The 17728-nt window shown below is 42.9% G+C and overlaps 1 protein-coding gene across 2 annotated transcripts in view; it reads right to left on the bottom strand.

Moving 5' to 3' along the window:
• The window catches only part of adra1ab (adrenoceptor alpha 1Ab), a 13326-nt gene extending 2409 nt beyond the window's left edge, over window positions 1-10917 (bottom strand). The window contains exons 1-3 of one of the 2 annotated variants that reach the window (XM_048259873.1): window positions 10675-10917; window positions 10319-10415; window positions 2160-3782 (exon numbers count right to left, since the gene is read on the bottom strand). In XM_048259873.1, the coding sequence (XP_048115830.1) occupies window positions 2160-3129 (970 nt within the window). In that variant the 5' untranslated portion in view covers window positions 3130-3782; window positions 10319-10415; window positions 10675-10917. Of the gene's footprint in view, window positions 1-2159; window positions 3783-10318; window positions 10580-10674 lie in introns of those variants that run through there. The other variant, XM_048259872.1, reaches the window with a different exon arrangement.
• Between the last annotated feature and the right edge of the window lie 6811 nt (window positions 10918-17728).

Raw genomic sequence — 17728 nt, 5'->3', positions numbered from 1 at the left:
CCAACAAGTGAAACAGTACACTCTCTTTCTTCATCTCTTTCTATCCTGTTTTCACTCTCTCCATCTCCATCATTCCATCATTCTCAATATTTTGACTGCATCTCTCTCTCCCTCTTTCTCACCATCTATCGTTACCTCTCTTCCGTCCTCCGTCTCTCTCTCTCCCTTCATCTTTTTCTTGCTCGCTCTTAAGTGGAGTGCACATATCTCATGAGAGCATTTTCCAGCAGTCTGAGCGAGCGCGAGATAATTTGTGTTTCCCAGCTCAGTGCACTTGAGATGAGATTTCTCAGTGTGATCAGTGATGGGCAACGAAGGAATCAGACCTTGTTGACTGGTGCTGATGTCAAAACACTCTCACTTTATCTGTCAACTGCTGAGAGTTGACGTCTCTCTTCTCTAGCTACCTTTTTTCAAAGTCAAAGTCAATGTCTGCTTTATTGTCAATTTCTTCACATGTCAAGACATACAAAGAGATCGAAATTGCGTTTCCTACTATCCCACGGCGGAGACAAGACATATTTTACCAATTAGGTCCACAGACAAACATAACATTCAAGTAAACAATATAAAAGTAAAATAAGAAGGCACATACAATGAAGAAATAAGAGCAGCAAAATTTGGTAGAAATTGTGCAATTGTGCATACAGTAGACAGTCAATATAATAGTGCAAAAGTCAGGCCAATAAATGGCTGAGGTAGTTTTGTTTGACCTAAGTATGCAAGTGGCATAGTGGTGCAAGTTATGTAAGAGCAGCAGAAGTGTGTTCAGAAGTGTTCAGGACAACAGGACAACAACAACAAGTTGCAAGTGTGCAAGTGTACAAGTGGAGTAGTGCAAGTGGAGTAGTGCAAGGCAGCCATTTTGGGTCTAAAAGTCCAGGATGTTATGTAGCTGAGGGTGGAGGGGGAGAAGGGGAGAGAGTTCAGGATCCTAACAGCCTGGTGTATGAAGCTGTTGGTGAGTCTGGTGGTGCTTGGGGCGCAGGCTTCTGTACCTCTTCCCAGAGGGCAGTAGATCAAACAAATTGTGGCGGGGGGTGACTTGCATCACTCACAATTTTGGTGGTCCTTTCTTGGTGAGGTGGGAGGTGTAAATGTCCTTCAGGGAGGGGAGAAAGCACCAATAATCCTTCCAGCTGTGTTCACTATGCTGCAGGGCTTTCCTGTTGTATTCAGTGCAGCTTCCGCCCCCACACAGCGATACAGCTGGAGAGGATGCTCTCAATGGTGCCTCGGTAGAATGTGGTCATGATGGCTGGTGGAGCACTTGCTTCGCCTGAGTTTCCGCAGGAAGTAGAGAAGCGGCTGAGCTTTCTTAGCCAGTAATGCAGTGTTGGTGGTCAGGAGAGGTCTTCACTGATGTGCACCCCAGGAATTTGGTGCTGCTCACTCTCTCCACCACAGCACCGTCGATGGTCAGTGGCAGGTGTCGGGTGTGACCTCTCAAGTCAACAACAATCTCCTTGGTCTTGCTGGCGTTCAGCAGGAGGTTGTTGTCCCCTGCACCACGTGGTCAGAAGGTCGACCTCCAACCTGTATTGAGTCTCGTAAGCCCTTGGTGATGAGACCCACCAGAGTTGTGTCGTCAGCAAATTTCACTATGTGGTTGTTGCTGTAGGTTGCAGTGCAGTCATGTGTCAGCAGGGTGAAGAGCAGTGGACTGAGCACGCAGCCTAGTGACACACACACACACACTCTCACACACACACTCTTACACACACACTCTCACACACACACTCTCACACACACACTTCCCTTTCTCTCTTCTCCTCCACTTCTCTCCTCTCCTGTCTTCTCATCTCTCCGCCTTTCTGTCTTTTCCTCCCTCTCCTCTCTCTCTCTCTCTTCTCCTCCTCTCCCAACCTCTCCTTCTCTCCTCACTCTCTCTCCTCATCCTTCTCCTCCTCTCTCTCTCCTCCTTTTCTCCTCCTCTTTCAGTCTTATGAATGGATGAACATGAACATTGATGCAAAACAAACAGGAGTAAAAGGACAGGTTAGTATTCACACACACACACACACACACACACACACACACACACACACACACACACTTACACACACACACACACACAAACAGTCATATACCACACACACACAGTCATGCACACACACACAGACACATACTGAAACACACACGCACACACACACACTTACCAATGGGCAGCACCAGGAAGAAGGGTAGCCAGCAGAGGATGAAGCAGCCGACCACCATCCCCAGCGTCTTGGCCGCCCGCTGTTCCCGCGAGAACCTCAGCAGACGGAGGAGGCTTCTCCGGCCGCTCTTCTTCAGTGTCCCGGTCTTCTGCTGTGCCCCCCACTCTCCCCCCACCCCTCCTCCTCCTCCTCCTCCTCCATCTCCTCCTCCTCTGTCCTGCTTGTTGGTCACGCTCTGAGCATTCCCGCAGTGCATCCGTAACGAGGTCGCTCCGCCATCCCTCAGCGAGCGGGAGCGGGCACGGGAGTGTCGCCTGGCAACCACATACACGCGGCAGTACATGACCAGGATGACCGCCAGCGGAACGTAGAAGGAGCCGAGCGCGGAGAAGAGCACGTAGCCCGGGTCCTCGTTGACCCGACACACGGACTCGTCCTCGGGCATCGGCTGGCGCCAGCCCAGCAGCGGCCCCACCGAGATGGCGGCCGCCAGCGTCCAGAGCATCGCCACGGTGACCAGCCCCCGCCGGCCGGTCACCAGCGCCGGGTACTGCAGCGGCCGGCTGACGGCCAGGAAGCGGTCGACGGAGATGGCACACAGGCTGAGGATGGACGCCGTGCAGCACAGCACGTCCAGCACCGCCCACACGTTACACAGCAGCCGTCCGAACACCCAGTGCCCAAACAACTCGAGGGCCAGCGAGAAGGGCAGCACGGCGGCGCTCAGGAGCAGGTCGGCCACCGCCAGGTTCACGATGAAGTAGTGAGTGACCGTGCGCAGGTGCCGGTGGCACACCACTGACAGGATGACCAAGACGTTGCCCAACACGCCACACACCATGAACACCAGCAGCACCAGGCCCAGAGCCACGGCTTTGCCCACGGGCACCGCTGCCAGCGACGCCAGGCTGCAGTTGGGGCAGAGCTCCGATGGGGGTGACGCGCTGGAGTTGGCATCGGCAGGGACCATCTCAGAAGACGCAGCCCTGGACGGCTGCCACCGGAGGGGAAGGCCACCACTCCTGGATATGGCAAAGGTAGGGATCGCTGCTCTCTAGCGCCCCCTAGGGAGGATATCTACTCTCTGCAGCCTTGCAGGGATCGCTGCTCTGTCACCTCTGGTTAGTGATGACCACTATATACAGCCTTATGGGGATGGCTGCTCTATAGCACCCCCTAGGGATGATGACTACTCTCCCTGCTCTCCAGCGCCTCGTGGTGGTAATGACAGCAATCTGCAGCCTGATGGGGATTGCTGTTCTCTATCACCTCCTGGTGGCAATGACAACTCTCTGCAGCCTGGTGGGGATCGCTGCTCTCTATGTGACGATGACTTCTCTCTTATCGCTGCTATCTAGCGCCTCCTGGTGGGATCGCTGCTCTCTAGCACCTCCTGGTGGGATCGCTGCTATCTAGCGCCTCCTGGTGGGATTGCTGCTCTCTAGCGCCTCCTGGTGGGATCGCTGTTTTCTAGCGCCTCCTGGTGGAGATCACTGTTCTCTAGCGCCTCCTGGTGGAGATCACTGCCATGTGGAAAAAGACTGGAGCTGCAGCCGTCTGCTGAGGGCTTCTGGTATCCTGCGTTCTCTTCCCAGCCCCCACGCCACACTTCTTCAGATGTGTCTGTTCAGATGAATTAGGCATATCAGACACAATTATGTATCATCCCAAGGGGTGAGAGGGTTAACTGCATCTATTCATTAATATTCATCAATGCAAGTAATCCCCATAAGGTCCTTGATTCATTTAGAACATTTTTATTAATTCAGAGCAGCCATGACATGAAATCACATCTACACAGTAGTGTGTGTGTGTGTGTGTGTGTGTGTGTGTGTGTATTGTATTGGTATTCTTTTAATCTAAGAGGTAATGACTAGAACCAAGAGTCAACTGCCTGGGAAATGACTTTTAGTGTTACAAATGCTAGTAAGAATACGGAACTAATTACTTTCCAGTGGGGTCTCTGGAGAGCCAGATCTTTCCTGTCCTTTTATAACAAGACATTAAAGCGTCTGATTTCAAACATGCACAAACGGAACATACAAACATGTTCCGTTTGTAACAATACATTAAACACACCACCTTGACTTCATACAAGGACAGACATCTGTTTGCAACAAGAGATTAAACACACCACTTTCTTTTCAACCAAGTACAGAAATCAGTTCATAACTACAGTGGACACACACACACACACACACTTCTCTGCCCTGGAGAAACGCTGGAGGCTTGTCAGTTGGCATGCAGTCTGTAAGCTCAAGGTTCATCAACATTACATTTTTAAATCTGTTTCTTCACTTTTCCTTCATATACTGCATACCACATTATGCAAACACCTTTAGCCATATTCTCTCTCTCCTCCTCTCTCCCCCTCTCCCTCTCCCCCCCCTCTCTCCCTCTCTCTCTCCCCTGTCTCTCTCTCTCCCTCTCTCTTAAACCTCAGCCGTCTTCTATATTTAAAAACTAAGTTATGAAGTGACTTCAACCTTCAGCATCCATCTGAGAGTTCGGAGACAGCCTCAAAGGAAGCACAGCACATCTTATTGAAGATAGACAGACAGACACACACACACACACACACACACACACACACACACACACACACACACACAACGCACCCACCCACACCCACACTCACATCCACACACACACACACACCGACTCCCTCAGATTAGGCTCAGCTAGATACCAAGCGAAGCCCCATGTTGTGGGCCTGCCTGAGGGGGCAGAAAAGTGTTTTTGGTATATCACACACACACACACACACACACACACACACACACACACACACACACACACACACACACACACACACACACACACCTGGCAAGACGCTCATCATTACTGAGGGAGCAGAAGAGCGGTTTTCACTCTCAACATGCTGCCCGATCAGGACAGATGACAGGAGAACTGGGAGCCCATTGATTGGGTCCTTGTGGGTTTACAGTGGTAGACACACACACACACACACACACACACACACACACATACTGGGGCCTACATGTTTCTGTCCCATTCGTTTTTTCTTCTCAATATATTCAGGATGAGTGTCCTGGTTATCCCCACTCACACACACACACACACAGCTGCATACTGTAACAGTAGCACAGCTCCAGATGCTTGTAAGCCTTAGATGCTTGTAAGCCTTCTGGTGTGGGCGTTTCTATTCAAACTGAGCAAACAACTGAAGACACAGGGGTGTCTGCTACTGTTGACGGAGGATTAGCCCAGAGAATAGAAGGAGAAGCTACACACTCTCTCTCTCTCTCCCTCTCCCTCCCTCCCTCTCTCCCTCTCCCTCTCCCTCCCTCCCTCCCTCCCTCTCTCTCTCCCTCTCCCTCCCTCCCTCTCTCCTCTCCTCTCCCTCTCCCTCCCTCTCTCTCTCTCCCTCTCTCCCTCTCCCTCCCTCTCTCTCTGTTAGCATCTGCCTACACACATCGTCAACTGAGAATTAAGAAAACAACTTTTAACAAAAATCAATTAATTCAATTAATTAATTAATTTGAAGAAAACGAATTGTATTCTATGAATAGTGCAACCCATAGGTGGCAAACAGCACAAACATGCAAGTCACTAGGCCCAAATCTCTAAAAACATTGAAAGCTGTGCTTTTTTACAGAAACAGGTAACACTTTATTTTAATGTGTCACTGTTACAATGTACCTACCTAATTAGGTACAGTGGTACAACCTGTGTAACAACATGTACTATCAGGTACTATCATTTTATTGCATAATGTATTTGTGGGTACCTACATATAGTTGTTACATTGTAATACTGAGTGCTTTTACAAAACTTTGCCAATTTGCCTACATTTTTATCAGAGGCAAAAGAGCGACCTGAGACCTGCTGGATGGGGTAAATCGGGTCATGATAGATTTGATATACAAAGCATGCTTAGCTCAGTCAAGGCCTCATTGTCTTCAGTGTACATGTAACAGCTGTGTTGTTACAACCTTGTTACTCTTTGATACAGTGGAATAAACTGGAACAGGTCTTGTCTTGGAACAGGTCTACTAATTCACATGTACTGTGTGGTGTAACAGCAGACCGCGTTTCCAACACATCAATTACAGGATGCATAACATCATTGACAGGATGTATATGTAGATGTAAGTACTTAACTGGTACACTTTATTTTTTAATGGGTTTAATTCCACTGTATCAAAAGAGTAATAAATATTACCAACACAGTTGATACATGTACTACAGTATGTAGGGTAATAGCAGACATGTTCCAAGACACCAATGACAAACATACATTTTGCAGCCATCTTGAATTTAGTCCACGATAAATTCGAACAGAGTAGAATGAACAGGTATGATAGGGATCAGATTCCAAAATAATTCAGTGGAAATGCATGGATTCCAGTTTCTTCCAGTAGCAGCAACTGGAATCCATGCATTTCCAATTGAATTATTTTGGAATCATCCCACTTCATACCTATTCGTTCTTACTGTTCTTCTAATTTCTCGGACTAAATTCAAGATGGCTGCAAAACGCTAAACCATTGAAGATACTGTCTGTATAAATCGTCTTGTAAGTAAACTACCAGTGCTTTTCAAAGTTCTCAATGTCTCGTTTTTTTTTAAATGTCCAGGGCCCTCGGAAGTCTACCAATGGGGGTGTGGAGATACATTGAGCCTAAGTAAATGGATGTAAAACAGTGATTTATTTGCATGGCTAGCCAGATGCGAGCACCACTATTGAAAAAAGCTGTTGGTAGCATCGGCTAACTAGCCAGATTTTGGAGTGCGGGGACAAGCCGAGATGGGCAATGAGACATCCGTTCACACTGGTATCATGTTTCAATACACTTTAGGTCAATATCACACTGAATTCTCCTTTAACTGGTACACTTCATTTTAATGGGTTTATGCCACTGTATCAAACAGCAATAAGTGTGTACCAACACAGTTGATATATGTACTATGTAGTGAATTAGTAGACCTGTTCCAAGACATCGAAGACATAACATACATGTCATATGTATATGTAAGTAATTAACTGGTACACTAAATAGGTTTATTCCACTGTATCAAAAGAGTAATAAAATGTGTACCAACACAGCTGTTATATGTACTACAGTATGTAGGGTAATGGCAGACATGTTCCAAGACACCAATGACACAACATACATTTTGCAGCCATCTTGAATTTTAGTCCGCGATAAATTAGAACTTAGCAGTAAGAATGAACAGGTATGATAAGGGATCCAGATTCAAAAATCGATTCAGTGGAAATGCATGGATTCCAGTTTCTTCCAGTAGCAGCAACTGGAATCCATGCATTTCCACTGAATTATTTTTTTTGGAATCTGATCCCTTTATCATGTTCCGTTCGACTGCGTTCTAATTTATCTCGGACTAAATTCAAGATAACTGCAAACGCTTTCGTGGAAGATACTGTCTGTATAAATCGTCTTGTAAAGTAAACTACCAGTGCTTTTTTCAAAAGTTCTCAATGTCTCGTTTTAAATGTCAGGGCCCTCGAAGTCTACCAATGAAGTGTGGAGATACATTGAGCCTCGTAAATGGATGTAAAACAGTGATTTATTTGCATGGCTTAGCCCGGATGCGAAGCACCACTATTGAAAAAAGCTGTTGGTAGCATCGGCCAACTAGCCAGATTTTGGAGTGCAGGGGACAAGCCGAGATGGGCAATGAGACATCACGTTCACACCGGTATCATGTTTCAATACACACTTTAGGGTCAATATCACAATCGAATTCTCCTTTAACTGGTACACTTCATTTTAATGGGTTTATGCCACTGTATCAAACAGCAATAAGTGTGTACCAACACAGTTGATATATGTACTATGTAGTGAATTAGTAGACCTGTTCCAAGACATCGAAGACATAACATACATGTCATATGTACATGTAAGTAATTAACTGGTACACTAAATAGGTTTATTCCACTGTATCAAAGAGTAACAAGGTTGTAGCAGCACAGCTGTTATATGTACACTGAAGACAATGAGGCCTTGACTGGAGCTAAGAATGCTTTGTATATCAAATCTATCATGACCAAATTTACCCCATCCAGCAGGTCTCAGGTCAGCTCTTTGCCTCTGATGAAAATTTAGGCAAATTGGCAAAGTTTTGTAAAAGCACTCAGTATTACAATGTAACAACTATATGTAGGTACCCACAAATACATAATGCAAGTACAATGATAGTACCTGATAGTACATGTTGTTACACAGGTTGTACCACTGTACCTAATTAGGTAGGTACACTGTAACAGTGACACATTAAAATAAAGTGTTACCCAGAAACAACATTATGCAAAATACATGGAATAGCAAAACATATAAAAACAGTTTGATTGTATAGGAACTTGCAATTAGCTATGCCATATCAGGAGACTGATTTTACTGGTAACATGGTGGAAAAATCACAGGAAAGGTTTCAGATCAAAATACATGTTTAGACCCTTTGGAGAGATGGTATCTAAAGTATATATATAAAAAGCTTCTCTTCTGAGGAGGAGATTGTTTATATCTCCCCCTCGTCTGGGAATGGAGACCTGTTCAATCCCAATATATCTAAGAGTGGAAAGATTATGTTTCAGTGCATTGACATGACCACCATTTTACCAGTAAAACCATGTCTCCTGATATGGCATAGCTAATTGCAAGTTTGGTGTCTGATTACTAGGCCTATGGTCATGTGATATAGGCCATCTCTTCCAGTTCTTATTTGCCTGATGAAGATCTGTTAAGATCGAAACGTTGCCTTTTTAGATTAAATCAAATATTTCCTGGAGCCCATATACTGTGTGCAGACCATCTCCTTCTCTCCCAAGCCAGTTTACTGGCTTGGCGGAGCTGATGTTACGCCTCAATCCTGAGAGTCACACAGCATGCCATGTCATGTAATGTCATCATGGCACATTCCATCAATTCAATTCAATATTATTCAATAATTCATTTATTCACCATTAACTATAGTTCATGCCTTCATGCATGAGACCGTGTGGATGTATCTGTGTGTGTGTGTGTGTGTGTGTGTGTGTGTGTGTGTGTGTGTGTGTGTGCGTCTTCAGCAAATGATGGCATTTCTATACGGCAGCACATTCTGTCAGGAGCAACACTCATTCACCCCAAATGCTGATTGAAGTGAAATGATGCAGAAAATATAAAATCACAAATGGCTTTCAACAAATGCGGAGTGTGCACGACAATCACCAGATCCTTACGTCACTCCTCCAGGGCTACATTACACACAGCAGAGGGTTGCTGCTACTAATAACATCCATAACATCTTATGAATTATACTCCATGCTGCTTTACAAATGGGCCTGTTTACCAACTGCATACATAAATATTGGTTATCAAATGGAGGTAAAACCTTTAGAAAATAACAACAACAACAACAAACAATGTAGGCTAGAGTATTTCTACTGTCTTTCAGCGCTGTCCAAGACCTTCTCTCAGGCATTCTACATGATCTTCATGGAGACAAATAATCCCTTTTCCAGAAACTACCAATTTATTTTATTTAATTGTTTTCTTAGTGATTTTTTTTAAACATTGCCTGTGTAAGCAATTTGGATTACCTTTGGTTATAGGATAAAAAAAAAATATTGTTGACATATTTAAAATCACCTTCTACAGTAGGCTACGGTCATTACCAGATAAGATAAGAGACAAATATTGGTTTTACCTCTACATTATTATTTAATTGTTTTCTTAGTTTTTTTTTTTATCATTGCCTGTGTAATCAATTTACATTACCTTTGGTTATAGGATAAAAAATAAATTGTTGACATTTAAAATCACCTTCTAGGCTACTGTCATTAACTACCAGATAAAGATAAGAGACAAATATTGGTTTTACCTGACAGTTTTTGTGTCAACAGACTGCTATTTACATGTATAAGTATGCAATAGTCCACTTCAACATATTTAGATATATAACTACCATAGAGATGAAAATATCTCCAATATAGCCTCCCCATATAACAGGACCCATTACTGTCGGAAACACTGATTGTTTTTATTTGTTATTAATACTTATTTACAGCCACGTATATGATATAGCCTAGCTATCTAGCAGCATGCAGATGAAATGTTACATGTCAAGTGTTACTGTCAACAAGTTACATGTCTTAGGCTACTGTGGCACAAATATATAAAAAAATAACTTACCTCTTTGAATGAGTTTTTAGATTCTGTATGCGCAAAGGTATCGGATGTATATCCAATCATCGCGTTTCAGAGGCACTATAAGGTACGCACTGTTTTTCTGACAAAAAGTAGGGTAAAAAAAACAGAACAATTTGTCTTTGCTACTTCGCTAGAGGCATCTCAGCCCAATCACTTTGCAATGTCCATGCCGGCCAGTCATGTAATTTCAATTCCAACCTAACCGTGCCTGTTGCTGCTGTTTACGCTACCAGAGAAATAGAATTTGCATGTCTGGACTGAATGACGCTAGGTTTGACACGCGAACATTACCACATAACGACGTATACAGCCTATTTGGAAAGTTTTCTCCGCCTTACCCGGTGTCCACAGAGGGCATTCTTTAGGAATCCGTCGCGTTGAAGATTAACGGCACCACGTCGATGCCAGGGGTCCGGGTAGCTGCGTAGAATATTTTTTTCCTCTGTGAGCGTTTGTGTCTGGTTAATGGTCCATAATACTTGATGAAATTGTTAGATGTCCGCAAAGAAAACATATCGGGCCGGGACTTTATCTAGCTTGCACATTTCTCTCTCGCACACAAACACACATAAACTCTCTGTTGCACCCCAACCCCTTTCCTTTTTTCAGATTGTTGTTTTTACGATATCCTTACTACACCCACATATATTGTTGTCATGTAGGCCTACTGCTCTTTTTTCTTGAAATACCTTGCCTTCCATGTCAGTCTTTCTCTTTTTCAATAGAATAGATTGTGCCAACATAATTGTGATGATTGAGAGTGCTGTGTTCTCTGAGTCATGCAAGCACCTTCTCATCTCTATAGATTTCCGGGGGGGCTATCTCACATTTACAACCAAGACCCTTCCAAAGAAGGTGAGATGTTTGGGGGAGAGCTTGTGAGCTGCCTTGGACTGTCTTGGGTGTCACCCCTGAAGAAAAGTTGAACTCTCCCTCAAATGTCATTGCATAATTTAGGCTAGGATTACAAGGTGATCTGAGGTAAATAAGAAGAAGGCCTCTTCCTCTCACACATTATGCAGAAGAGCCATACCAGCAGAGGTGGAAAAAGTATGAAAATATTGTACTCAAGTACCAATACCTTGATGAAATATTATTCAGGTACAAGTTAAAATACCGATCTGAAAATGTACTCAAGTAAAAGTAAAAAGTAGTTCATTTAAAATGTACTTTAAGTAAAAGTTACTTAGTTACTTTTTTTTTTTTTTGTGGGGGGTACCAGAACAACTAGTTTTACCAGAGACTTTCTAATAAAGAGAGATACAGCACTCAAAAAATCCTCCATAGTAATGCATGGGGTTAGTTTGTAACGCCAATATGGCAGTTGTCTACACATATCACAACCCTTCCATGGCAAAACGTCGACATGTGAATACATTGAGCCAATCATGTGATGTGTTGTAAAATATGTAAAATACATTGAGCCAATCAAGTGGTGTGCTGTGAAGACATCGTGCCAATCATTTGTTGTGATCTCGCTGCTGGAGCAAGATTGGTGTCGTGAATCCTTACGCACACGCATTTCTGCCGAAATAGATACACGATAAGTGCCCAAAAAGTGTTGCAATATGGCCGCCGAGTGGAGGTGCTTGCCTGATAAGGACGTTGAGAAATAGAGATATATGTGACAAATCACCGGAGTTCTCCTTTAAGTTTGAGCAGTAGTTGATTTTCAAAGTTAGTTGCACTCATCCTTGGGTCGCTTTGCAGTGAACAGTAATCCAGCACAACAGGCTTGTGCAAAATTCCAGAATTTAATTGAAACTGGCTCTTAAATTCCAATTCAATTCTTGAATTTCTCTCGCATTTCAATTGAGGTAGCAAACAGGAAGCGGAATTGCAATTCGAATTGTGCACCCTGCAGCACAACCGAAAAGCCCCTCACAGGCAGCTGAGGCAGGCAGGCCAATGTTGAGTTGCAGAGAGTTTTTTTATATCTGGAAACGAGCAGAAGGTTCAGCAGATTAAAGGGTGTCGAACTGGTGGGGGAAAGTGGGAAGTATAGGGCCCCAATGGAGGAGAGGGCCCTTGAAAAGAGTGGAATACAGGGGCACAACATTTTCACCAGGCATTAGTAATAACTCAGGTAATCCACACATAAAAAATCCAAACAACTCCATAAGTAGAGTCATGTGTAATGAAGTGGAATAACACAGGGGAAAAATTTTGAACACGCTAAGAAAAAGCACTAAGGCAAGGAAAGGGAAGGAACGAGCTGGAATCTGTAAGTAGTTAGAGAGTAGTTATCCTTTCTATCTGTGCAAATTAATATAAGCTTTGTTAGTAGCCTACATATTGATGGGCTATAAAAGGTTTTCATTACCAAGGTGTCACACAAGAAACATTTCATGATGGATAAAAGCAAAAAGCTCTCCCAAGACCTTTGCAACCTTATTGTTGCAAAACATATCAATGAAACTGGTTACAGATGCATTTCAAAACTTCAGAATCCTCCAGTAAGCAGCATGGGAGCCATTATCTGCAAGTGGAAGAAACATCACTGCATCATCAACCGGCCTTGCACAGGATCTCCTCGCAATATTTCTGTCAAAATGAATGTCAGACGAAATGTAAAGTTTGACTGACTGGATTTTGTATACAAAACATAGTGAAAACTGTCTAGTTTGTTAACTACCACAGTCACGAGTTGGGTCGCGATAGTCTGTCATTTTTAAAAAGTGGGTCCCCAGAAAAAAAGTTTGAGAAACACTGGTCTAAGGTCACTCTCACTCTCCCTTGCTAAAGAGCTAAACGATTTAGTCCACCTGCACGATTCATAAGGTAGGCCTAGTCTGTCTTTTGTTTATTTAGTTGAGCATCGCTAGTGGACTGCTAATTGTTGTGCTGCTGGTGCAATGTCTTTCTCCAAGAAAGCCAAGTAAGGTTACTAAAAACAAAGGCCAAAACAGGAAAAAGAGACACATCAACATGAGGGGAAACAACTGCTTATAAACTTCTTTCCAAAGAAAGGTGAGCCCAAAACGTCAAAACACGAAATCCCATGGTGTTTGCTTGAATATCTCCGCAATCATTGGTGCTAAAACAAACTGAGACAACCCATTGGAATAGCGGAAAATACACTTTCATAGGTTAGGCTAATCTGATGCATCTCGTGATCCAGCTCCATCTCCATCACTTTCAGAAAGACTGCATGGCGCAAGCTTGATTCATGTTCTGTTGTAGGCTACATGCTGATCATTATCACTAGGCTAGTGGTTTAGGGCGCGATTTTTTTTCTCTCCCTTTCTGTTTTCGTTAGTCTTAACTTTTTTTTTTACTCAAGTAACGGATGGGATTTTTGATGTAAGGAAGTACAATACTTCACTCAAAATGTAATCAAGTAAAATTTAAAATACCGATTTTATAAACTACTTAAAAAATACAAAATACACAGAAAAACTACTCAATACAGTAACGTGAGTAAATGTATTTCGTTACTTTCCACCTCTGCATACCAGACACTCCTTGTGTGCTTTTGACCTTCTCAGACAAACTTTTTTTGTGTTTGCACCTACTGTACTTATCGATCCTGTTATCCCCATAGCTCTCCTAAGGGTCCATGGACCACCAGCCTTCTGGACCAGACTGAAGGAGAACATAATTCTGGCGATGCCAGCCAACAGGACGACTTTTTCCCTTTTTCTCCAGCATCATATTAGCCTGGGTGCCATTCCGAACATTTGAGGTCGGGAAGTTCGGTCTGGCATTGTTCCATTGTGGTGGAAGTATGCTCGCCCTGTATCGGGCGGACCAATCAAATCAGGCTTTACGATGATGGACAGGTGAGCAACAGCGCCTGGTCTATCACGTCATCTGAGCACGCTTAGATTAGGCTTATGTTTGAAACAAAAATGCTGTGGCTAGAAGGACATATGGCTTTTAAAACCCCTATGGAAAATTCATATTATTATGACCGCCGCGCAGCGAAGCGGCGGTCATATAGGTTTAGTCAGATTTTTTTTTTTTTTTTTTTTTTTTTTTTTTTTCTTTTTCGCATTTTTTTTTTTTTTTTTCGCATGTCCAAATTTCTGTCAATGATTCCCGGGACACTGAAAGACCGGGGTAGACAAAACTTGGTGGGCATGTAACCCCATATGGATAGCATGGAACCATCGTTTTTCGTTTTGATCTGTAGCCCCCACGCTGGACTGCACCCCCCGAAAGGAGGGTAGGGCAGACACAGTTTTCTGTGAATATCTCGAGAACCGTAAGGTTTAGGAGGACCATTATTTTTTTGTATGTTGATCTCAAGGGGCCATGTCAACGCATTCCATAACCACTCATTTCATGTATAGCGCCACCTAGTTAAACACAAAAAAAGTAAAAATGAGGTGGTGTAATTGAAGGTATCTGTGACCTAACATAGTCAAAACTGCACGAAATTGGAAGTGTAGGATCATTATGACACCCTCTGTATGCACGCCAAGTTTTGTGGAATTCCGTTCATGGGGGGCCACACAATAAATTAATTTATGTTACTATACACCAACTGGCCTGTAGGTGGCCGGAGACAGTTTTCTGTGAATATCTCGAGAACCGTAGGGCCTAGGAGGTCCACCTTTTTTTGTATGTTGGTCTTAAGGGGCATGTCAACCCATCCCATTACCACTTATTTCATGTATAGCGCCACCTAGTTAAAAAATTAAAAGCATAAAATTAGGTGTTTTCATCTCAATATCTCTGGCTGACAAGGTCAAAACTGCACAAAATTAAAAGTGTAGGATCATTATGACACCCTCTGAATGCATGCCAAGTTTTGTGTACTTTCGTTCATGGGGGCCTTACAATAAAATAATTTATGTGTACATTTAGTGGCGTACACCAACAAGGATTCCCGGGACACTGAAAGACCGGGTACACAAAACTTGGTGAGCATGTACCCCATATGGATAGCATGGAACCGTCATTTTTCGTTTTCATCTGCAGCCCCCCCCCTGCTGGACTGGACCCCGAAAGGAGGGTAGGGCAGACACAGTTCTCTGTGAATCTTTTATGGTATGTTGGTCTCAAGGGCCCACATAAACCTGGCTCATAATCACTCATTTGTGATTTGCCCCCGTAAAAAATGAAAATCAGTAGGATTAAAAGAAAGCCAAAATAAATATTCATCATCATCATCATCATGGCTGCATTTTCAGTATTGGCGAAAGTAGTCGTTTGTCCACTAGATGGCGCATCGTTGCAGTGAGGCGTAATTTTGTTGGAAGTTAAAAGGGTTGGAAAAACAATGGACGCTTCATACAAAGGACTGTAATTTACATGCCGAACATCTAATAAGGATAGGGCGATGTTCACATGAAGTGTAATTCCCATTTCTTCTTGAAGCGAAATAAATCTGAGGATGTTTATCGGACATGCTTGGTTTTACTGCAGGCACGTTAATCTTGTAATATCAATAAGGACCTAGGTAATGTTACCGTTAAGCGTTGGTTGAGTGATGGAGGCATTTGATTTATTGCATTTGTAGAAAACTATAAATGCGGTTATACCAAACAAATGTATAGCAGCACTGTTTGTATCTTTCGACTGTCATTTATTGCACGTGCTACAAAATCATTCTGTGCAATGGAAGATTTACCAACGTTACACCGGTCTGATGCAGTTTTGCCTATACATGCGTGAGACTGAGGCAGCCTGTTTATTTTGTTTTAAGTGCGTGCAGGGTGTGAGAGGGAATCGATGTGCTTTGATTACAGCTTGGTAGTTGTAGTCTGTGAAATTAAAAAAGCACGTGTGTGTGAAGTATCCAAACAATGACACCTTCATTTCATTATGGCTGTTTTAGCAAAACACCTTAAGCTACTGTGTAGTAGGTCCCATTTAGAAGTGGCTACTTCATTTGCGCTTTCCTTGACTCATGGAGCTGCGTGAATGTTATTACAACTTTTGCCCGCGATATGACAGTTTAAGTCCGCTTGATACTGTAAAGCGTAAGCCATTGGTTTCAAAGGAGATTTTATTTGTGTAGCCAGCATAGCCTATTGACAATTTATGTTGTCAATAGGCCTACCTTATAATCCTACCTGTAGCTTAGGGAAGCTAACAACTTTCTATTAGGATCTAGTTTGTTAGTTACCGTTTTGTCATAACTCCCTGATGCATTTTTGCATTTAGAATAGCCAGAGCGTGTATATCTCAATCGGAAAATTAAACAATATCGGGTGCCTATGGACTAGGCTGGGTGAACCCAGCCTGATCTGCCCGCTATTTATTTTTTGATTTCTTAAAAGATTGAACTTGGTCTGATGAAAGCCAGACTAGCCATGGACCTCAGTTAAACAATGCAAGGGAACATGAATCAGCCTATATTTGCACTAACAATAACGGACAAAAGCTCTTCAACTTTGGCCCGTTAAAATGTGTATGAACAGTCTAGCTTACGCGATTTCATCAAGGCCCATTTGGACATGTCAGTTATTTGCACCACTGGTTAGATGTAAAACAGCACCGTTTCAGACTAGGCTACTGTTACTTAATTTGTGCATTAACAATAACGTTTCAGACTACTGTTACTTAATTTGTGCATTGACAATAAAAGTATTACATGAACTAAAGATGACTAAAATCTTATGTAGAAGAAGAAACATTCACAAAAAATCCATCCATACAAAAATGACCTTTGTTTTTGATAGCTGTTGAAAACGACATGGAACTGACAGAGATGTTTTTGTTTAAAAATACATAAAAAAATAAATAAATAAATAAATAAATAACATTATGCTGATACATTTTGCTTTTCCCAAATACAATGTAGCCTACAGGTGTAAGTGACCTTTCATCAATCCAGTTGCAATGGATGAACTGTGATGAACTGCCCTACTTGTGATTGTTTAGAGATTTTAAAAGGTTTTATAACAATTCTACATCTTCTTTGGCTATTCTACAATCTATTCACCTTTTCAGCACCAGTAGGGTACTTTCTGTGCAGCCGACACACACACTCAGGCATGCCAAACAAGCATACACATTTTCCCTTTTCTCCAGCATCATATTAGCCTGGGTGCCATTCCGAACATTTGAGGTCGGAAGTTCGGTCTGGCATTGTTCCATTGTGGTGGAAGTATGCTAAACCCTGTATCGGGCGGACCAATCAAATCAGGCTTTACGATGATGGACAGGTGAGCAACAGCGCCTGGTCTATCACGCCATCTGAGCACGCTTAGATTAGGCTTATGTTTGAAACAAAATGCTGTGGCTAGAAGGACATATGGCTTTTAAAACCCTATGGAAAATTCATATTATTATGACCGCCCGGCACTTGCCGGCGGTCATATAGGTTTAGTCAGATTTTTTTTTTTTTTTTTTTTTTTTTTTTTTTTTTTTTTTTTTTTTTAGCATGTCCAAATTTCTGTCAATGATTCCCGACACTGAAAGACGGGGGTAGACAAAACT

The sequence above is a fragment of the Alosa alosa genome, chromosome 12 (genome assembly GCF_017589495.1).
Source record: "Alosa alosa isolate M-15738 ecotype Scorff River chromosome 12, AALO_Geno_1.1, whole genome shotgun sequence".
In the NCBI taxonomy this organism is placed as follows: Eukaryota; Metazoa; Chordata; class Actinopteri; order Clupeiformes; family Clupeidae; genus Alosa; species Alosa alosa.
Note: the sequence above shows the minus strand (reverse complement) of the source record. Positions and strands in the feature narration are given on the sequence as shown.